This window comes from Carcharodon carcharias, chromosome 15 (assembly GCF_017639515.1).
Source record: "Carcharodon carcharias isolate sCarCar2 chromosome 15, sCarCar2.pri, whole genome shotgun sequence".
In the NCBI taxonomy this organism is placed as follows: Eukaryota; Metazoa; Chordata; class Chondrichthyes; order Lamniformes; family Lamnidae; genus Carcharodon; species Carcharodon carcharias.
Window position 1 is genome coordinate 46,734,844 of NC_054481.1, and position 24,417 is coordinate 46,759,260.

General features: G+C 41.7%; 1 protein-coding gene across 1 annotated transcript in view; it reads right to left on the reverse strand.

Annotated features, from left to right (window-relative positions):
* The window catches only part of sdk1a (sidekick cell adhesion molecule 1a), a 954,785-nt gene that overhangs the window by 616,952 nt on the left and 313,416 nt on the right, over positions 1 to 24,417 (reverse strand). The window contains exons 2-3 of the mRNA XM_041207300.1: positions 16,343 to 16,502; positions 8,193 to 8,299 (exon numbers count right to left, since the gene is read on the reverse strand). Coding sequence (XP_041063234.1) covers positions 8,193 to 8,299; positions 16,343 to 16,502 — 267 coding nt within the window. The remainder of the gene's footprint in view (positions 1 to 8,192; positions 8,300 to 16,342; positions 16,503 to 24,417) is intronic.

Genomic DNA, 24,417 nt, shown 5'->3' on the forward strand with positions numbered 1-24,417 from the left:
TGTAAGCCAGGCCAAAAATTTTGTACTTTCGCCTGTGTCTAATTCCTCAATGTCCCCCATTGGAATTGCATGAGCTATCCTCAGAATCTCATTTCTATATCCAAATGGTATTTCAATCTGATGTACCTCTCTCCAGCTTTCATTTGCTGAAACACAATACGGCCTCTATTTTCTTATTAAAACATTAGCCTTAAGGTAATAATATTCTGGAATACATTTTGCCTCTGTTTCTGAGTAAGCTGTTTGATATGTGTTTTATTTGCAAATCCTTTTTCTGTAACTCTACAAACTGCCTTGAGTTAAACACTTCAGCTGAATTGTCCTCTGTTCTTTCCTCCTGAACAATGTTATCAAACACAGTGCCACATAATTGGACTTCCAACACCTTCACTTTGACTTTGAACTTCCTATTCTTCTTGTTTCAACCTATGAGCCTATGATCTTGTTATTACACAATCTAGAAACAATTCAGGATGTTCTCTCTGCAACACTTCTGTTGAAGATACCTCTACAGGCTGCTCAACTACCATAGGCATCACCCACATTTGTGATCCAGCTATATCATTACTCAAGATAAATTGAACTCCTGCAATGGGCAATTTTTCCACCACTCCAACAGTCACTTCGTCTGTTTTCCATTTACTCTTTAATTTTATCTTCTATAAGAGAATAGGTTTAGCATCTCTATGAACCCCACTTATTATCACCTGTTCCTGCAATACTCCCTCTGAACAACAAATATCACTATCCCACAACATTAAGGATTGACTAGCCCCTGTGTCTTTTAAAATTTTAACATCTTTATTGATTCCACCCTGTACACATGGAAAGACTTTCCCTTCACACACAAAATCTTGCAACCTGCTCCTCAGAATTCTCGAGTAAATTATGAATACATTCCCTCTTCTTTGCCTATCACTGATTTTTCCTGTTTTACCTGTACACAAACCACTGGATTTTCCTGAGCCTCAGAACCCACAGTACTTTTACTTCCAGAACTTTCCAGCGCTTTCCTCCGCTAATTCCAACAGATTTTCCCTGCAATTTCCAGCACATTGACTGTGTGTGTCCAACTTTATTACAATGAAAACACCTTAACCTTCAAATGTCACTTCTACCCTCAACACCTTCCTTTTTATTCTGAAAAAGAAACCTCCTGGGAATTTCCACCTACTCCTTTTTCCTGACTACCCACGTTCCTTTCACATTCCCACTTTCTATCCTTTCCTGACTTGAAAGGGTAATGGAAAAAAAAGCCTTAGCTCTATAAACTAACTCATAATCATCAGCTATCTCTGCTGCTTGCCTTACAGATTCAACTCTCTGTTCCTCCATATGAGTTCTCACTACCAAAGGGAGTGAATCTTTAAATTCTTCCAAAAGAACTACCTCACTAAGAGCTGCATATGTTGTCTCTATCTATAACGTTCGTATCTACCAGTCGAAATTACTTTGTTTTACTCTCTTAAACTTAATATAAGTTTGACCAGGTTGTTGTCTCATTTTCCTAAATTTCTGCCTGTATGCCTCAGGAACCAACTCAGATGCACTCAGAAAAGCCTTTTTTTACCACATCATAATTCACCGATACCTCTTCTGACAGCAAAGCATAAACCTCATGTGCTCTACCCAGCAACCTGGGTTGTAACAACAATGTCCAGATTTCCTGTGGCCATTTCATCTGTTTAGCTATCTTCTCAAATGAAGTAGAGTGCTTCAACATTTCTTTCCTCAAACTTTGGAAGAGCTTGTACAAATTTAAACATCTCTCCACTGGGTTTTGATCATGAAATAAGTCCTTCCTCACCTCTTGGTGTCTCTTTTTTTAACTGCCAGCATTTTAAGCTGGAATTCTCTGTCTCTCTCTTTTTCCCATTCCTGCTTTTCTGATTGTTCCCTTTGAAAAGCCCTTTCTCTTTCCTTTTCTTTTTCTGCTGCCACTAGCTCCAATTTTTTCATTTGCAATTGAATTTGAGCCCCTCCCAATGAACCACCCCTTGGAGAACTCGGTCTCTCAGGTATTCCTTCCAATTTCAAATACTATGATATACCTTCAATTATGTCTGATTTCCTCACCCCTGCAGGTAATCCTAATTGTAACTTACCTACCAATTCCATCAACTTGCCCTTATATACCTTCTGTAAACCAACCAAAGTTGTAACTTCAACTCCCAGGCAAGATTTAGAAATTCCCAAAGCCATTTTACAGTCTTACCACAACCAAAAAAACCTCACACCAACTCCTGAATTCAAAGTGCTTCTCGCACTTGTAACCTTAAGATTCAGCAACTTCAAACTAATCAAGGAATTTCAAATATATCCTAGATTAGCCACCAAATTTTGTTATGACACAGCAGGTGGCAAATGCTGAGCTGTTCAAATCCCAGGGAGAAACTTGAAACAACTGTCACAACTAATTTTCAATTTATATGTTCGAGATGCGGGCTTTGAATTCAGTAATAATAAGACCATTGAGTCTTAAGAGGTTTTTATAAAACTAAATTAAACATTTATTAATAGAGGAAAAGATTCTAAGCACATACATATGTCTACAAATTACTGCTACAATAACTTTTAAATCCCCTAGTTAATCTGATTCCTAGTTACACCTTTGTTAAGGCAACAGTAAAATTGGAGGAAATTTTGTAGTGGAGTTCCCCAGGGGTCAGTATTGGAATACTTTCTTTTCCTGATATATATTAATGATCTAGATCTTGGTGTGCAGGGGACAATTCCAGAGTGTGCGCATGATACAAAGCTTGGGAGTGTTGTGAACTGTGAGGAGAACGGTGTTGAACTTCAAAAGGACACAGACAAGTTGGTGGAGTGGGCAGAGAGGTGGCAGATGAAGTTCAATGCGGAGAAGTGTGAGGTGACGCATTTTGCTAGGAAGAACATGGACAGACAATATAAAATAAGGGGTGAAATTTTGAAGGGGGTGCAGGAGCAAAAAGACCTGGAAGTATGTGAACACGTTGGATGGAGTTTTGAAGAGGTTTAAAAGAATGGTTCCAGAGATGAGAAACTTTAGTTATGAGGATAGATTGGAGAGGTTGGGACTGTTCTCCTTGGAAAGAGGGCTGCTAAAAAGAGATTTAATAGAGGTGTACAAAATCATGAGGGGGCTGGATAAAGTAGATAGTAAGAAGCTGTTGCCATTCGTAAAAGGATCAAGAATGAGAGGGCACAGATTTAAAGTGATTTACAAAAGAAGCAAATGTGACGTGAGAAACAACTTTTTCACACAACGAGTGGTTCAGGTCTAGAATGCACTGCCTGGAAGTGTGGTGGAGGCAGATTCAATCGAGGCATTCAAGAGGGCATTAGAAGATTACTTGAATAGAAACAATGTGCAGGGGTACGGGGAAAAGGCAGGGCAATAGCACTAGGTAATAATCTCATTTGGAGAGCTGCTGCAGACATGATGGGCTGAATCACCACCTTCTGTGCCGTTAAAATTCTGTGATTCTGTGATACTGGAGCCAGTGCTTCTGCAGCTAAGGTGCTTTTAACCACCCTTCTTATTTTCTTTGATTCTCAGGCCAATGGACTACATTTGTTGTCCTTTCCTACCAAAAATATGATACTAGAATATCCATCCAGAAGATTGGCATACATCGCTAAAAATGACCAACTTCATGTCTTTCTGGATTGTACAAGGCTGGGAACTTGAGTGCATATTTTTCTGAATTTAATTTCTTTAATGGTTTATTTGCTCTTGGAACTTCATCAACTGTAGCAAGTTTCATCATAGCATTCAATGCCAATACATCAAAACTAGCATCAGGTCTAATCTGAGCGCACAACCAGTTCAACTGTCCAATTAAACTTCTTATTTGGTCCATTTCTTCCTTAAACGCAGAATCTTCTTTTTGTTGGGACCTGGCCTGATTTATCGAAATGCGATCCACATTTTATAAATAAGGCTGTTGATTCAGGGACAGTCCTGATTATTTTGCTTAATGTCTAACCATATATATTTCAAAGGCCCCCGAAGTCTTACTGCCAATTTTAAATTCCTTCTTTATTTCATCTATCACCCATTGCTTAAATTTTGCAGAACCTTCCCACAGGAAATTATCAATGCGGATGATAAAGATGCCTGCTAGTTTCTCCTTGTGACACTAATAGAACATTGCTGGATCTGTTTTTAGCTGAATACAACCTGTTTTCAACAAGATGGACCTAACTGAGAAACACCACACCTGGTATTTCAGTGTATACACCAATTTCTTTCCAACTCTTTCGGTTTGACATCCTTTATCAACTATTGTCTCATTTGTTAGTAGACATTAAAACTTCGATCATAAGAGCTTCTACTTCTCATGGTATTCCTAGACTGTTCTATGGTTCTTGTCAAACTACAATCATCCTCCTATCTTTTTCTAGACTACTGCTACGCAATCTCTCCCTCCTTAGATCAGAGTCCCTTTCCTAAGTCCATGATCTTTTCTTAGGGCGTGATCACTTCCCAGTCCACTTTCAGAACTTAACACTGCACTTTCTAGCCTTCCACACCTTTACCTCATTTTGTCAATCCATCAGTCTTACCTTTTGTCTCTCATCTTGCACATTCAGCCAACGTTTGTATTTGCTGGTGGCTTTTCCTGCTCTCCTTATAATGGTGGCATCCCTCCATTCACTGGTCCCTACTGGCACATATGTTACTCTCGTGCCAACTTTGGCTGACTGGCTGTCCTTTAGGATAAATAGCCTTGTCCTGCACTTCAGTATCACTTTGTTTATATTCAGTCATCCATTTATCTGCCATAACCTCGTAATTTTCCAATAGGTGTGTTTGTGAAGTGCACGCTGCTCCTTCTCTTTATATTACCTGTTCAGATTCTGTAAATGTATATTCAGTGTCAATTAGCCTCGAGAAATGTACCCAAACAGATTGATTCCCATGTTGTAAAATTACTGTTTTTCTATCACTGCCTATAACCTTACCAGGTCCTTTCCATTCTTTCAGTCCTTCGCTTTTGTAACATACCATGTCCCCGGATTAAAATTTATTTCTGATGGCCTTATGCGGTACTGTTAAGACTCGCCAAACTTGCTCTGAAGCCTCAGCATTGATAAATGCTCTTCTCCCTGCATGCAGGGCAGTCAAGTGCTCAGAAAAAACTGAACTAATCATAGTCCCTTCCAAGGTATTTTTGCATTTCTCCCATAAACTAATTGATAAGGACTGTAGCGCCGCCACCGCCACCGCCACCACCCCCACTTGAAATGAATTCTTCACACAGACTGTCCACACCAGGGTAGATGTCAGTTTACAGCTCAGTTGGTCAGCTAAAATTTTGTGAAGCATCTCATCAATTACTGCGTAATTTCTTTTACAAACCTCATTACTAAAGAGACTTTCTGCTGCCATATTCATTACTACAATGTTTATATTTTCATACATACTTTTAAATTCATCATTGGCAAATTCCACCTGTGCAGCCTGCACCCCCAGACCCCCCCCAACCCCACCCCAAGCCCCATTGTCAGTTAGGAATTTAGCTGGTGCTCCCGGTCCAGTTCCTATCGATTTTTACATTATTTTGTCCACAATTACATTTTTGTCTTTACTCTACATCACTGTTAGCAGACTGAATCTAGTTGCCATGTCTATGAAGTGTAAGAGAAAACTGTTTTTGTCCTTATCCCATATATTCAAGTCCATTGCTACAATTTCATAAAAGTCTCTTGCTAACAGAAGACTCACTATGGGCCATGACGGTGTCCTCCTACATTTTCTACGTATGTCGCATTTCTCACTGATCTCTTCTATAAGTTGAGTACATTCATCATCCATTACTCCTGCATCCTTTAGCAAGATTTTTAACCTACGACAAGATGGATGGGCAAATTGCCGATGTAGTTTTAAAGCAATTTGCCTATTTTACCTTTAAACTCCTACCCCCGGATGTCATCAACACTTCTTTAACATTGTGATTAGGTCTTGTTAAGGGTATACAATAATGTCCAGATTGTGTAAACTTTAGATCTACAGATTTCCCAAAAACTGCCTTATCGTGTTCCATATCTAATTTCATTTGTGCCTTTTTCATAGATGGCTTACTCAATAGTAAGGGTATTTCACTGGATACCACATCTGTGCTGATAAAATGGTTTACCCCGGCTATCTTATACAGAATCAACACTCTCTTTGGTGACTTTAATGTAGTATTGCCCCTGAACCTGAAGTAAGTAGAACTTCATATTCCTTAACCTTAGTTTGGTCTTTACTATTTAGAGAATCCAGGTAACACTTTAAACAATCCACTCCACATAATGTGGATGTGTGCCCACTGTCTAACACAGCACAACTGAATGAGTCTGCAACTAGAACACCCATTACTGGACCAAAGCTTCTGAATGATCAGTATTGTCATCTGCCCCTTCCTTGTTACGTGTCATTTCAAAAGCCCTGTTATTCCATTTCAGACAATTCATCACATGATGATAGTTCGAGTCATATCTGAAACATCTGTTAACCATTCCTCGGTTACTCCTGGGGTTCATTCTCTACCACCTAGAAGGGCAGGGCAGTAGATGGATGGGAACACCGCCACCTACAAGTTCCACTCTAAGCCACACACCATCATGACTTTGGAGGTTATCATGGTTCCCTCGCTGTTGCTGGATAAAAAACCTGGAACTCCGCCCCCCAACAGCACTCTGGGTATACCTACGTTAGCGTTTCAAATGGCAGCTCACCATCACCTTCTCAAGGATAATTAGGAATGGGCAGACAACGCTGACTGAGCCAGGCGATGCTTACATCCCATGAAAGAATAAAACAAAAATTAAGGAAATTAATACACTGGGGATTGTGTGGGGAAGTAGAATTGATATAGGTATTCAGTCGTGATCTTTTTAAATGGCGTAGCAAGCTTAAGGGGCGCATGGCCTCCTCCTGATCTTAGTTATTTTGTGAATCAGGAGGGTGTAATAGAGAATGGGGGCAGGTGTGAATAAAGAACCTGGGGTGACCAGATGGATAGCAGGGCTGAGGCCAGTTGGAGGGCAGAGCCAGACTGAGAGCAATGGGTGGGGCTGGATGGAGAGCAGGGGGTTGGGGCTGGATGGAAAGCAGGAGGCAAAGCTGTTTGGAGGGTAAGGGATGGAGCCAGATGAAGAACAGTGTGGTTGTGGGAGGTGGTTTGGAAGGAGAAGGGTAGTTGGGGGTGCAACTGGACAGCTGGACCTGGGTCTGGATGGAGAAAGGGGCTGCTGCTCCTCAACATGCAAGTCAACATTCTCAGCAATCACAGTGAACTCATAATACTGCTCATAATTGCTGGAAAAATGCCTTAATCTGCAGTACGATGTGTCACATCTAACACATGCATATTTCAGAATTCCAAACTTTGGTGAAAATGAAAGACTGCAAAGATTCGCTCTGAATGGTGATAAATGTTTGTTACATAAAAATAAACTTGAGGTACATAAACCTGTGTTGTGTGTAAAGTAATTTCTACTACAATTAATGCATTAGGCTTAAATAGTACCTCTTTGGTCACACCTATGGATAGTCAGCAATTTCTATTGGACAACACTGATCTAGTGCATAAGAACTGACAACACAGCAAGAGAAAGAAGCCATCTTGTACTTTAACAATGAGATTAATCGATGATGATTGTTATAAATTTCTCCATCCTATTCAAACCACCAATGCTGACAGTGACAACTCATCAAGGGATGAAAAGCAGAGAAATTGGAGAGAAAAAATGTATACATCATCAAGAAGGGAAAACCGCACAGTTGATTTTCCTGATTTAAAATCAGTTAACACAGGGAAGAACTAGCTTGATTAAAATTACCATTTTTAGCTAAAATTTGATTCCATTAGTTGAGTTACAAGGTATCAGACAAATGCAAGAACCAGTCATTTCTGGTGAACAAAAACGGCATCAAACAGGTCTAATATTTGTTGCTTTCTTTTTTAATTTCTTGTTTATTGGTATATACTAATAAATAAAACAATTCAACTTACATCATCAGCATGAAAGCTTTTCTTGGAATGGCCATGTCATAAATTGGATCATCTATTGCTATTGTTTCAGTAAATGGTACATTTCATGGTATAGTCATGTAAACTATTTTTAATGGTGTTGCTTATTATATGAAGCAAAAGGAACTGCTTGGGTCTACAACTTAGATACTGTGCATCATGGTGTAAAAAGTGAAATTCACTTACATGCTACTTGTACTTGTGTCTTCCTCTGTAAAAGTGCTCCACGTCTGTTCCGCACCACACACTGGTAAAACCCAGTGTCGGAGCGCTGGAGGGATGGAATAACATACCTTGGACAAAAAGGAATGTTTAGTTCAGTGCATGGAATTAATCTGGACAGGAGTTAACCTGGACAGAAACCAGTAACTTTCCCTTTTTTGTACCACTGATCATAATATAACTAATTACCACTTTTCCACCAGCAAAATTGGGTCCTTTCATTTTGTTTCCATTATTTGTAATACTGTGATTAAAAACAAAAAACTGCGGATGCTGGAAATCCAAAACAAAAACAAAAACAGAATAACCTAGAAAAACTCAGCAGGTCTGGCAGAATCGGCAGAGAAGAAAAGAGTTGATATTTCGAGTCCTCATGACCCTTCAACAGAACTGATTGAATATTAGAAGAGGGGTGAGTTATAAGCTGGTTTAAAGTGGGGGGTGGTGGTAGGGTGGGGGGCGGCGGAGGTGGGAGAGAAGTTGGGGGTGGGGGGTGGTGAGGCTGTACGGACAAGCAAGCAGTGATAGGAGAAGATAATCAAAAGATGTCACAGACAAAGGAACAAAGAAGTGTTGAAGGTGGTGATATTATCTAAATGAATGTGCTAATTAAGAATGGATGGCAGGGCACTCAAGGTACAGCTCTAGTGGGGGTGGGGTGGAAAGACTAGCAGAGCATACAAGATTTAAAAATAATGGAAATAGGTGGGAAAAGAAAAATCTATATAAATATTGGAAAAAACAAAAGGAAGGGGGAAGAAACAGAAAGGGGGTGGGGATGGGGGAGGGAGTTCAAGATCTAAAGTTGTTGAATTCAATATTCAGTCCAGAAGGCTGTAAAGTACCTAGTCGGAAGATGAGGTGCTGTTCCACCAGTTTGCGTTGGGCTTCACTGGAACAATGCAGCAAGCCAAGGACAGACATGTGGGCAAGAGAGCAGGGTGGAGTGTTAAAATGGCAAGCGACAGGGAGGTCTGGGTCTTTCTTGCGGACAGACCGCAGGTGTTCTGCAAAGCGGTTGCCCAGTTTACGTTTGGTCCCTTCATTGGGAGCAACGAATGCAGTAGACTAAGTTGGGGGAAATACAAGTGAAATGCTGCTACACTTGAAAGGAATGTTTGGGCCCTTGGACGGTGAGGAGAGAGTAAGTGAAGGGGCAGGTGTTGCATCTTTTGCGTGGGCATGGGGAGGTGCCATAGGTAGGGGTTGAGCAGTAGGGGGTGATGGAGGAGTGGACCAGGGTGTCCCGGAGGGAACGATCCCTGCGGAATGCCGCTGGGGGGGTGAAGCGAAGATATGTTTGGTGGTGGCATCATGCTGGAGTTGGCAGAAATGGCAGAGGATGATCCTTTGAATGCGGAGGTTGGTGGGGTGATAAGTGAGGACAATGGGGACCCTATCATGTTTCTGGGAGGGAGGAGAAGGCGTGAGGGTGGATGCGCGGGAGATGGGCTGGACACAGTTGAGGGCCCTGTCAACGACCATGGGTGGAAAACCTCAGTTAAGGAAGAAGGAGAACATGTCAGAGGAACTGTTTTTGAAGGTAGCATCAGCAGAACAGATGCGACGGAGGCGAAGGACCTGAGAGAATGGGATGGAGTCCTTACAGGAAGCGGGGTGTGAGGAGCTGTAGTCGAGGTAGCTGTGGGAGTCGGTAGGCTTGTAATGGATATTGGTGGACAGTCTATCACCAGAAATTGAGACAGGGAGGTCAAGGAAGGGAAGGGAAGTGTCAGAGATGGACCATGTGAAAATGATGGAGTGGTGGAGATTGGAAGCAAAATTAATAAATTTTTCCAAGTCCCGACGAGAGCATGAAGCAGCACCAAAGTAATCATTGATGTACCGGAGAAAAAGTTGTGGGAGGGGGCCGGAGTAGGACTGGAACAAGGAATGTTCCACATACCCCATAAAGAGACAGGCATAGCTGGGGCCCATGCGGGTACACATAGCCACACCTTTTATTTGGAGGAAGTGAGAGGAGTTAAAGGAGAAATTGTTCAGTGTGAGAACAAGTTCAGCCAGATGGAGGAGAGTAGTGGTGGATGGGGATTGTTCGGGCCTCTGTTCGAGGAAGAAGCTAAGAGCCCTCAGACCATCCTGATGGGGGATGGAGGTGTAGAGGGATTGGACATCCATGGTGAAGAGGAAGGACTCCATCCCATTCTCTCAGTTCCTTCGCCTCCGTTGCATCTGTTCTGATGATGCTACCTTCAAAACAATTCCTCTGTCATGTCCTCCTTCTTCCTTAACCAAGGTTTTCCACCCACGGTCGTTGACAGGGCCCTCAACCGTGTCCGGCCCATCTCCCGCGCATCCACCCTCACGCCTTCTCCTCCCTCCCAGAAACATGATAGGGTCCCCACTGTCCTCACGTATCACTCCACCAGCCTCCACATTCAAAGGACCATCCTCCGCCAACTCCAGCATGATGCCACCACCAAACACGTCTTCCCTTTACGCCCCCCGGCAGCATTCCGCAGGGATCGTTCCCTCCGGGACACCCTGGTCCACTCCTCCATCACCGCCTACTGCTCAACCCCCACCTACGGCACCTCCCCACGCCCACACAAAAGATGCAACACCTGCCCCTTCACTTCCTCTCTCCTCACCGTCCAAGGGCCCAAACATTCCTTTCAAGTGAAGCAGCATTTCACTTGTATTTCCCCCAACTTAGTCTACTGCATTCGTTGCTCCCAATGAAGAGACCAAACGTAAACTGGGCGACCGCTTTGCAGAACAACTGCGGTCTGTCCGCAAGAAAGACCCAGACCTCCCTGTCGCTTGCCATTTTAACACTCCACCCTGCTCTCTTGCCCACATGTCTGTCCTTGGCTTGCTGCATTGTTCCAGTGAAGCCCAACGCAAACTGGTGGAACAGCACCTCATCTTCCGACTAGGTACTTTACAGCCTTCTGGACTGAATATTGAATTCAACAACTTTAGATCTTGAACTCCCTCCTCCATCCCCACCCTCTTTTTGTTTCTTCCCCCTTCCTTTTGTTTTTTCCAATAATTTATATAGATTTTTCTTTTCCCACCTATTTCCATTATTTTTAAGTTTTGTATGCCCTGCTAGTCTTTCCACCCCACCCTCACTAGTGCTGTACCTTGAGTGCCCTGCCATCCATTCTTAATTAGCACATTTGTTTAGATAACATCACCACCTTCAACACTTCTTTGTTCCTTTGTCTGTGACATCTTTTGATTATCTTCTCCTATCACTGCTTGCTTGTCCCTACAACCACACCACCTCCACCCCCCCCAACTTCTCTTCCCCCCCCCCCACACACCTTAAACCAGCTTATATTTCACCCCTCTTCTAATATTCAATCAGTTCTGTTGAAGGGTCTTGAGGACTCGAAACGTCAACTCATTTGTAACACTGTGTCTGGTTTACATATTAGGCAACTTGAGATTCAATAATGAGTTACAAATGCACTCATATGGGTTTTAATATGTTGGCAGAATCCTTTCATCACATTAGAAGTCTTGAATTTCAATAGATGTTGCACGTTTCCAATCAATTCAAAATTGTGTTCACACCAACATAAAGATACAGTAGGATACGCAAGTTTGAACTTGTGATCACTTCTCAAGAGCATTTGCATTAGCTATTATTCCAGAATTGAAACACAATGGAGTTCACACACCCCAGTAAAGGAGACACAGTGGCCAAATAAAACAAAGGTATACACATATACAAGGCCATATATAGCTAGCTCAAAATAACAAGCAAAAACAGAAAATGCTGGTGATACAGAGCAAGAGTAGAGTACAGTTTCATATTCCACTACATACAAAAAATATTGAACTAATAGAAAGGGCTCAGTGCAGATTCACTGGAAAGCTGTCTGGTACAAGAAAATGCAAAAACTTGGAAAATTAAAGCTGTTTTCAATAGAACAGAGTGGATAACACGGTGATGTGTTAGAAGTGTTTAAAACTATGGGGGGATTCCAGAGATTAAATAGAAATCGACAGTTCCAATCATTAAGGGGTCTAGAACAAGAGGACATAGATACATGATTAAAGTAGCAGTTTTAACCTTTTGAGGACTGTTCCTTCAATCGCCGGCGGAAGCCTCCAGTCACCTGATATTCTAACCCCAGTCACCATCCAGTTGCCCTTCCTGTAAGTTTCAAGTTAGCAACTGACCCAAGGCATAAAGATGAGTCACAGTTCTTAAAATCGCACAAAATTCACCTTGCCACGGTCAGGCTAGTCTACTACCTGCCTTGATTCACACTTGCCTGATTCCTGCTCCAAGTTACAATCAAAACATAAATAGATAGAACAATCGGAACATAAATAGGCAGGGGAAACGTGGCTAGATAAGAAAGAAGAGAATTTAGCAAGGCTAAATGGAATATATTTTAATGCAAGAAGTCTGAGGAATAAGACAGATGAGCTGAGGGCACAGATAGGCACATGAGAGTATGATATCATAGCTATGACTCAGACTTGGCTAAAAGGGCAGGACTGGCAGCTCAACATTCCTGGTTATAGGGTATTCAAATGAGATAGAGAGGGGGATAGAAGAGGAGGGGCGAGTCGCAATATTGGACAAGGAATCAGTGAGGAGGGATGATATCTTGGAAGGATTATCAAATGAAGCCATGTGTGTAGAAGAAAAAACACAAAAGGGGCAAACACGCTGTTGGGGGTGCACTATAGGCCCCCAAACAATCAGGGAGAGATAGAGGATCAAAAATGTAATCAAATTTCAAAGTAGTGTAAGAATAATAGGGCAGTAATAGTACGGAATTTTAACTACCCGAATATTAACTGGGATAGTTTTAGTCTGCATTGTAGAGAGGGAGCAAAATTCTTAAGTCGCGTCCAGGAGGACTTTTTTAGCCGGTACTTAGAAAGCCCAACAAGGGAGGGGGCAGTTCTGGATCTGATATTCAGAAATGAGTCCAGGCAGGTGGAAGGTGTACCCAGCAGGAGAGCATTTTGGAGATAGTGACCAAAACTCAGTTAGGTTTAGGATAGTTATGGAAAAGGATAAGGTTGGGCCGGGAATAACATTTCTAAACTGGAGAAAGGCTAATTTTTCCAAGAGGAGATAAGATTTGGCTCAAGTGGACTGAGAGCAGCTACTTGCAGGTAAAAACTATGTCAAAACAGCGGGAGACATTCAAGGAGGAACTAGCAAGAGTGCAGAGCAAATATATACCCATAAAGACAAAGGATGGGGGCCAAGTCTGGAGAACCCTGGATGTCAAGGGATATAAAGGTTAGGATTAAGAAAAAAAGAGAAGCTTATGGCAGATACCGAGGACTCAATAAGGCAGAGTCCTTAGAGGAGTATAAAAAGTGCAGAGGGGAACTTAAAAAGGAAATTAGGAAAGCGACGAGAGTGCATGAGAAAGCATTGGTGGGTAGGATAAAGGAAAACCCAAACGGGTTTTTTAAATATATAAAGAGCATGAGAATAACTAGGGAACCAAATGAGCCAATTAGGGGCCACAGAGGTAATGTGTGCGTGGACACAGAAGTCGTGGGTGCAGTCCTCAATGAATACTTTGCGTAGATCTTCATAATGGAAAAGAATGACACAGGTATAGACACCAGGGTGGAGCACTGTGAAATATTAGAGGAAATTAACATAGAGAGAGATGATACTAACAGGTTTAGCAGCTTTAAAAGTGGATAAATTGACAGGCTCAGATGAGATGTATCCCAAGCTGTTGAGGGAAGCAAGGGAAGAGATATCAGGGGCCCTGGCAGTAATTTTCAAATCCTCTCTGGCCACAGATGACGTGCCAAAGGACTAGAAGACTGCTAAGGTTTGCCCCATTATTAAAAAAGGGAGGAAGGGATAGACCAGGAAATTACAGGCCAGTCAGTCTACCCTCAGTGGTGGGGAAGTTACTAGAAAGAATTCTGAGGGCCAGGATAGGTCTGCACTTGGAGAGACACAAATTAATCAGGGATAGTCAACATGGATTTGTTAAGGGAAGGTCGTATTTGACAAATTTTATTGAATTTTTTGAGGAGGTAACCAGAAGTGTTGATGAGGGTAATGCATTTGATGTGGTGTACATGAACTTTAGCAAGGCTTTTGATAAGGTCCCTCATGGCAGATTGGTCAAGAAAGTAAGAACTCATGGGATCCAAAGCAAAGTGGCACACTGGATCCAAAACTGGCTGAGAGACAGGAAGCAGAGGTTGATGGTAGAGGGATGTTTTTGTGACTGGAAGTCTGTTTCCAGGGCTCAGTTGAAACCCTTGCTGTTTGTGGTGTATATAAATGATTTGGACTTAAATGTAGGGGGCATGATCAAGAAGTTCACGGATGACACGAAAAGTGGTAAGGTGGTAGTGAGGAGGATAGCTGTAAACTGCAGGGGGATATCAATGGACTGGTCAGGTGGGCAGAGCAGTGGCAAATGGAATTCAACCCAGAAAAGTTTGAGGTAACGCACTTGGGGCGGGCTAACAAGGCAAGGGATTATACTATGAATGGTAGGATCCTGGAAAGTACTGAAGATCAGAGGGACCTTGGTGTACATACCCATAGATCCCTGAAGGTAGCAGGGCAGGTAGATAAGGTAGTTAAGAAGGCATATGGGATACTTGCTTTTATTAGCCAAGGCACAGAATACAAGAGCAGGGAGGTTACACTGGAACTGTATAAAACTCTAGTTAGGCCACAACTGGAGTACTGCATGCAGTTCTGGTCACTACATTATAGGAAGAATGTGATTGCACTGGAGAGGGTGTACAGGAGATTTACTGAGATGCTGCGTGGGCTGGAGGGCCTGAGCTATGAGGAAAGATTGGATAGGCTGGGGTTGTTTTCATTGGAGCAACAAAGTTTGAAAGGGCACCTGTTAAAGGTGTATAAGATTATGAGGGGCATAGATAGGGTGGATAGGAAGGCACTTTTTCCATTAGTAGAGGGGTCAATAACCAGGGGGCATGGATTTAAGGTAAGAGGTAGAGGGCTAAGAGGGGGGTTGAGGAGAAAATTTTTCACCCAGAGAGTGGTGGGAGTCTGGAACTCACTGCCTGAAAGGTTGGTTGAGTCAGAAACTCTCGTAACATTTAAGAAGTATTTAGATATTCGCTTGCATTGCCATAGCCTCCAGGGCTATGGGCCAAGTGCTGGAAAATGGGGTTAATGTAGTCAGGTCTTTGTTGACTGGCATGGACATGATGGGCCGAATGGCCCCCTTCTATGTTATCAATGCCTATGAGAAGAGAAGTAAGAAATGGAGCAGGAGAAACTTTTTTTATGAGATTGTGGAGTGCAATCCCTGATCATCAGTTACCTAATGACCAACCAGCTCTGGTGGCAGGAAATAATTAAAAGTCCTTTTTGGAGTTGAGTTGGCTTCAATAGGACAGACCCACTGATATAAGATTGAACCAAGTCACCTCTTTGTGACAAGACTTCAAAATATGGAACCTGAATGAGGAACAGTATTTTCTTCACCTTTTTGCTTTCAGGCAGAGCTGTGCTTTATTCTGCCATTGACACTTACTCTAGACCAATGCTTTGTTTATTTACTACAAGCATTACCAGTCCCCTGTTTCTTGATACCTTTGTTATTTAATCTCCCTCACCCTCTAACCTATCCCTGACCTTCACTTTTGTTTCGCCTGACCCTCCCCTTTCTCAATAACATAAAATCCATCACATTTCTACTGTTCTTCAATTCTGAAGAAGGGTCATATTGGACTCAAAACATTAACCTTGTTTCTCTCTCCACAGATGCTATCAGACCTGTTGAGCTTTTCTAGCACTTTGTTTTTATTATAGCATTCTAGGATGCTGCTGGTGATCAATCAATCAGACTGGTTTATTAATGGAAGATGGTGGTTGATCTGATCAGTCAATTTGTCCTAGATAACCCTGCAAATCAATATCCTAACAGATAGCAATGCAGTCTACAATAAAATGATCACTTAGACTCCTGAGTTATATTGCAAATTTTGTGTTGATGCTTATTTGAAAATGCTTTGCATCAAATCAATGCAGAACTAATGGTAAAACTAGCCTACAAGTATGCTTTTAAATCAAATGAACAGACCCTGTTTAGATATCCAAATAACTGAGGTTTTACTGATTTCAATTATGGAATAGTGTTCTCTATCATTACCTGTATTCACTAGAGAATGCTGTGATAGCTGTATCATTTCGTAACCATTTAAACTCAAGTGGCCAACTTCCCTCTGCCAAGCATGTTAAGACGAGGCGATTCCCCTCCAAGTGAATCTGTGGCAGCCCTGGCTCAGTCTTAAAATATGGTGGAACATCATCTGGAAGAAAGAATGGGCAGATTGTAAACTTGCACAGTGACAGAAATTAGTAATATCATATTAAGATGAACATGTTGCATCCAATTCAGTTTGACAGTCCTAGCAGAACTCTTACAGACTTTCTTGGATTATAGTTAAAACTTCACAACAGCATTCAACAGCAATCTTAATAATACAATAAAAATGATTGTGTTCATCCAAGTATGTCCATTTCCAGACACCTCATTTATCTGCAGTGACCGCATGACTGTTAATGTGTCATTCATCATGAGGGTACAAGGACCAATTATATGCATGCTCTGCTCCCTGTCATACCGGTTGCTCTGTGCTATGCTCAGAAAATCCAATAATAAAGCCACAGTACATAAGTTTAAAAATAGCCCCCATCATTTCAGGGACATCCCAGCCCCAAGTTATTTATGCCCCTCTCCATATTCCATTCTGGGTGCTACCCCTGTTCCCTACATTTCCCATTACAGAGCTCTAGTCCCTACTTCACCTTTTGTACCCACAACAGAAAAATCACTTCTCACTTCTATGAGTTTTCGACAGTCTCTTTGTGAGAAACGAGGAAACTACAGAATGGGACATAAATACAAATACAGGAGAAATGTGATAGCCATGAGCAACACAAACTACCTTACTTTCACGGTATGAGTAGCACTATAACGATTGTATTTTGAAATTATTGTGCAGAAATTGATTGGGCAGAAAGGGAGAACAGTTAATTCTCTCAATGTATTCAGCCCCTCACTATCTTAGTTATCTTTACAAATATACCCAAGTACAGCAAACATCCTTGGTGTGACTAATGATCTAAAACAGAAAGAAATTCAGTGGAGTAAATGTCACTCACCATGATCATGTGTAAAGGTTAAAGAATATGCTGTAAAATGGCCTGAGCCAATAACATTGTCAGAAGGAGCAGGAGATGTAGCAGTTTTATAGGAGAACTGATGCAATCTGCATTATTTTCCTTGACAAATTAATTCGTTACTACTCTGTACTTTTTAGCATCACAAATTGCAGAAATGTCAGTGTATACTGCACACAATAATCCAATTAAGGTTTCGTATCCATTCACCCTCCTGTTCTTCCTGGTCCACATCTCAACTTTTATACTCCCTGTACCTCTTGCCATAAAACCAAATATTCCATTAACTTTTTTTTTAATGGCCTTAACATTTTAGCATACAAACATATGAATTAAGAACAGGAATAGGCCACTCAGCCCCTTCAGCCCACTCCACCATTCAATAAGATCATGGTTGATCTGTTTGTAACCTCAACTCCACATTCCTGCCTACCCCCGATAACCTTTCATCCCCTTGCTTATCAACAATGTATCTACCTCTTCTTTAAAAATATTCAAAAACTCTGCTTCCATCATCTTTTGAGGAAGAGAATTCCAAAGACTCATGACCTTCAAGAAATTCTCCTCAACTCAGTCTTAAATGGGTGACCCCTTATTTTTAAACAAGACCTCTAATTCTAGATTCTTCCATAAGAGGAAACATCCACTCCACATTCACCCTGTCAAGATGCCTCAGGATCTTATATGTATAAATCAAGTTCCCGCTTACTCTTCTAAACTCCAGCGGATATAAGCATAGCCTGAGCAACCTCCCCTCATGAGACAGCCCTCCCTTTCCTGGTATTAGTCTAGTTAAAGGTCTTGTAAACCCAAAGGCTCAAAACCCTCACCTCTTCCATATCACCAAACTTTTCCCTGTACAAAGTGGAATCATTAGTTTAATTTTTTTTTTTAAATACAGGGTATGGACCACCCCACATTTACTGACATTGAGTTCTGTCTGCCATGTGTTGCCCATTTATCAAAATCTTATTGCGGATTCATTTGGTCCTCAGAAGACCAAAGCCAGCATCCTAACACAAACTCAGTACTCTTATCAATGATTTCAGATTGTTTGCAACCTCAGGTTCCTATTTTATCCTGCATCCTCTCTATTATGAAGACTGCCTGCTTTTGATCCATACCATCTTTTGCCTCTCTCCCAACAAGAACACATCTCTAAGCGAAATTGTCATTAATTCTTTTGTCATCTTTCTGACATGTTTTCAGGCCACATTTTAACTTTTTTAATTCTTTTATGGGACATAGGCATCACTGGCAATGCCAATATTTATTGCCCATCCCTAATTGTGCTTGAGAAGGTGGTGAGGAGCCATCTTCATGAACCACTGCACTCTATATTGTATAGGTATACCCATAGTGCAGTGAGAAAGGGAGTTCCAGAGCTTTGAGCCTGTGACAGTGAAGGAATGGTGATATAGTTCCATATAGATGGTGAGTGGCTTGGATGGCAACTTGCAGATGGTGGTGTTCCCATCCATCTGCTGTCCTTGTCCTTCAAGGTGGTAGAGGTCACGGTTGGGAAGGTGCTGTCAAAGGATTTCTGGTGAGTTGTTGTAGTGGATCTTGTAGATGGTACACACTGCTGCCACTGAGCGTTGGTGGAGGGCGTAAATGTTTGTGGATGAGGTGGTAATCATGCAGGCTGCTTTGTCCTGGATGGTGTTGAGCTTATTGAGTGTTGCTGGAGCTGCACCCATCCAGGCAAGTGGAGAGTATTCCATCACAATCCTGAATTGTGCATGTAGAGGGTGGACAGGCTTTGGGGAGTCAGGACATGAGTTACTTGCTGGAGAATTCCCAGCCTTTCATCTGCTCATGCAGCTATATTAGTACTCTAGCTGCAGTATTTATATAGCTGGTCCAATTCAGGTTATGATCAATTGTAACCCCAGGATGTTGATGACATGCTATAGAATTCAGTCTTTAAACCCCTCCGCCTCTTCCCTTTCTTCTTTTAAGAACACCCCTAAAATCCATTTCTGTCAATAAACTTTAGGTCACTCCTTATAATCTCTCTCTGGCATGGGGTTTGTCTTTCTTACACCTCCATGAAACACTTTGATTTTTTTTTACATTCAAAGCACCAAGTAAATTGTTGTTATCGAAGAAAACACAATAGTCAATTTATGTACAGCAAGGTGCCACAAACAGGAAATGAAATAAACAACCAATTAATCTGTTCTGGTTCTCCTCTGAATACTGCCCTAATCTTGCACTACAATGATCTGTGTATTGAGTGCCTGGTTTACAGATCAGTACTTCTGGGAAGCAATTTCCCATCGGTGAGTGGGGGTGGGGCCCACTTGTTGATGCATAAAATGACGCGCGGTGACTTCGGGACACCCGCCAAATGTCATCACGTGTCATTTAAATTGTCAGTTTGGTGGGCACACAGCTTAACCTTAAGGCTGCCGGGCAGGCGAAGAGCCCAGGCGGCCTTTGCATTTTTCAGAAACCTCGTCCACGGGCGGCATGAGGTTTCATGAAGGGTTTATTACTTAAATAAAAATTTTTGAAAAAAGTTAATGGACATGTCCCAGCTCACATGACAGTTTCACATGGCCTTATTTTTTTTTCACCTTCATTAAATATTCCAGAACTTAAACTGATCTTCCTGAGGCACCCCCGTGCCTCAGAGAGATTTGAGGGCTCTTTCACGTGCAAGCGCAGGCCCCGACTCAGGGAATCCCGCACCCCTCCCCCCACCCTGCCCACACAAGGAACGCACAGCGCTTCCGGGTGTGCGCCACGCTGGGCAGGCCTTAATTGACTCGCCCATGTAAAATGGCAGCATGTCCCCAAATGGGGACGCCGATCGGGTTCACACTTGCTCCCGCCCGCCCCCGCACAACGTCCCCAGATGAAGGGAAATTTCTGCCCTCTGTATACAGCATGGTTTCCAGCAATTAGAGAATAGCTTGAAGAAAATAAATCACACCACATTTGGTGCGCATGCAATAAATTATTTTTAAATTATCAGGGTGACAAATTGGTGTTCACGGTTCTGTGGTGGCACCTACCAATTGTTTTTGACAGGATCCTGGGGATATGAAAAGAAAGTAATTAATAAAACTTACTGAAAATCCAGTCACTGGTTTTTAAATTACGGCAACAGACCACTGTATACAGATGCATTATGTGGTAGTGCAGGTGCCTTTCTGCAAGTTTATTTTTAAATTAATTCAGTATCAGATACAATTGTTTATAAGAATATTTAATTTCCAATGTTACAGATGGGAGATTCCTTCTCAATACTGAGTTACCAATCTAGAGTGTGATGCTGTGAAGGTCAGGTGCACTGGGAGGAAGAAAAACACTCAAGGAATTGACACCTGGTCACTGTGTGCACTCCATTCTGATTGATTCAGAGCAGTATTAGTGTGAGCCCAAGAGCTGGTCCACTGCTTTCTCAACCACAGAACAAGGCACAAAAGAAAACTAAAAGCTTCTGACTTCCTCCCAAAACCTACACCAGACAGACAAGGTTAATAAGCAAAAATTTTCTTTAAGCAGCAAGTGATGAACAAACTGCTGGTCACAATGTACACCAGGTGGATTTTCAAATGGGGGCAGGGGAAGTTTTGGTCAGGCAACCTGGAAATCATAATAGTTTGTAGGTCCAAGGGTGACTTAGGGGGATCAGGGACAGAAATAGGGCATTGGGAGAGCACTGGCTAAGTCAGTGATCACAGGGAGGGAGGTAGGTTAGCCTGGGAATGCTGGGAGAAAGCACTCCTGTTCCTCCTGGCCCACAAACAATGCTGGAAAAGCACTTGCCTCTTCCTCGCCTCCCATTATTTCCTGAATGTTCCAACACTGGGACACCCAGCCAGGCAGGGTTAAATTTAAAATGGAGCCTGAAAGCTCTAAGCATTAAACTATAGAATTAGCAAGAGATCTTTCAGCCCCATTTAATAGAAAAACATATGGCATCAGGGTAATGGTAAATTCAACAAATTCTGCAATCCTGCCCCAGATGGAAAGCTGCGCTCAAAAGGACTGGGGAGATCACACACAAATTGGGTGACCATTTTGCAGAATACCTCCATTCAATTCACAAGAGTGACCCCCTGTTTCCAGTCGCCTGTACTTTTAATACTCCACCTTGCTCCCACTCTGAGCTCTCTCCTCTGCGCCTGATGTCCCAGTGAAGCTCAATGTCAGTTCGAATTTACAGCCATCCATACTCAACACTATGATCAACAATTTCAAATCGTAACCTCTGTCCTGAATTTGTTTCCTTTCTCTTTGCTGGTTTTGTGTTTTCTCTCTTGTTTTTCTCTTTTTGTTTGAGTTTGGATAGCAGCTGTTCATTACTCTGCCATAACATCTCCTTTAGACACATCTTTTATTTCTTTACTTGTCCCAATACCACTCCCTTTTGGGCATGGATGATGAAAGAGATAAAGAGTAAGATGAAGCAGAAAATGAGGCAGCATGACAGATATCTATCTGATAATACAAGTAAAAACCAGGCTGTATATAAAAAGTTCAGAGGGAAAGTGAAAAGGAAATAAGACAGGCAAAAAGAGAGTGTAAGAAAAGGCTGGTAGCTAACATAAATGAGAATCCACGTCTTCTGTGGCATATAAATAGGAAACAGGTGGTAAGAGTGGAGCGATTATGGACCCAAAAGGGGGTTAATGCACGGAGGCATGGATGTATGGGGAAACCCACCTCCCAAGGCCTCACCTCCTGACCCTGCCACGAAATTACCTGCACCTACCTAGTCCTGGTCTTCAGGGCTTGGAATCTGGGGGCTGTTTGCAGTCTCAGCCTTGCCCACTGTTGCTACAGGCATTGCTGGGACTATAGAGCTGCCAGCCAATAAGATTGGCCTGCAGCCCTCTGAGAAGGGACTTTGTCCCAAGGGAGGGACAGAAGTCCTGTCTCTAGCCAATTAACCCTTTTTAGAGCATTAAGTAGCTGCGGGTAGCTGGTATTGGTGGGGATGTGATCCCCTCTGACACTTCAGGTCACTGGGCAGATAACCTCCCAATCTGAAAAATCCTGCCAATAGTGAAAGTGGAGATAGTTGAGATACCTGGTTGGCTAAAAATTAATAAATAACAGGTATTAGAAGGTTAGCTGTACTTAAAGTTGATAAGTCACCAACTTTGAATGGGGTGTATCCAAGAAGTAAGGGTGAAAACTGCAGAAGTACAAATACAATATTTCAATCCTCCTGAGTTTTCGGGGAGTTGTCAGAGGCTGACATACACTGCCTCCCAGTCAAGCAACATCTTGATTTTAAAATTCTGATCCTTGTTTTCAAATCCCTCCGTGGCCTTGCCCTCTGTAATCTCCCCTGTCTCAGCTCATCTACTGCTAAAACTCTCATCTATGCTTTTGCTACCTCTGGACTTGGCTATTTCAATACACCTTTTTTTTTTGCATTCTGAAAACAAGAGCACGACATTCTGATCTCAGCAGTCCAGTAACACTTAGGATTTAACAAAATAAAAGTAAAAGTTTTATTAATAATAAAAGAAAACTTAAGCATACAAGTCTACAGTTGCACAATTAAGGTTAGTCTTACAACACATTCCCCCAAAAAGACTCTCTACTTGGTCGGACCCACAAATAAACACCTTCCAGGCAACACTCCCTTATAGATGTTTAGCTATAAAAATCCAGTGATATTCCCAAGGCAAACTGCTGCAGCTTTAATAAAGCCATACCACATGACCTGTAACTCTCTTCCACTCTGCTGTGAAAATCCAAAGTTCAGAATAAAACTGCTTTTGGCAACCCAAGACTTTTCTGGCTTGACTGGATGGTTGATTCAACCTGCATCCTCTCCCAGCCCAGAGCTGTAGCCATAGCTCAAATTGCTACATCACACAGCTCCAGATCTACAACTACAACAGCTCTCCACAGTAACTCTAAAATAACTTTTTCCTCCTTTCATCTCAGGTCCCATTGTTTTCACAAATTTTTGAAACTCAAATCCTTCCAAATATAAGATCTTTCATATTTCCATCTTGTGTTTGCTTTCAGGTCAATAAAATATAATAAAAGCAAAAAAAACTGCGGATGCTGGAAATCCAAAACAAAAATAAAAATACCTGGAAAAACTCAGCAGGTCTGGCAGCATCTGCGGAGAGGAACACAGTTAACATTTCAAGTCCGTATGACTCTTCAACAGAACTAAGTAAAAATAGAAAAGTTTATATAATATATATAATATAATATAAAATATAATATCCCCCCTTCTATTTATCTATGGAACTTCTGTAAGATGCAAACATGTTTCTTGTCACTTCTGACTTCCCTTTGATATTCAAACAAACTCTCAACTTATCTAAAATGCAAATGTTAGATCTAACCTATTCACTTGTACCTCAACCCTAACACTCTATCCTTTCAATGTTTTAAACCACCCCTCCCAGACAACCTGTCTCCTATTAATCTCTGCCTAGCTTAATTAAATCACACACACACACAGCCCTTTTCACAGAATGACACAATATTCCCCAAAAATATTTTTAGAAACATCCATTTCTCACACCTTCCTTCTTGGCAAAAAATGAACTATCATAATTTCAAAAAGATGATTTCATTTTCCCACCCAGTTCGAATCCTTACTATATTTAAGTATACAAACAAAACTATTACACTTTGGTGTATATGCTTTAACCATGAAAATAGATACAAGTCTTGCATAAAAATAGAGTTCGTTCCAGCCATTCTTCATTTGCCAATATCCAAGTTCTTTTGAATTTTAACCTCTTGACAACACATCCACAATTAAATCTTCTCATCCAGCCACATGTATAATTTGTAAATTGAATGGTTGGAATAATAAACTCCACCGAAACAGTCTTACATTTTTGTCCCAAAACTTTTCCAGAAACTTCAAAGGATTGTGGTCAGTATATATAACTGTTTCTGAAGAATTGTTTGCAACATACACTTCAAAATGGTGCAAAGCTAACGTCAAACTTAAAGTATTTTTCTCTATAGTTGAATATTGTCTCTACATTCAACTTCCATGTGAAATATCCCACCAGCTTCTCAATTCCCAGTTCATCTTCT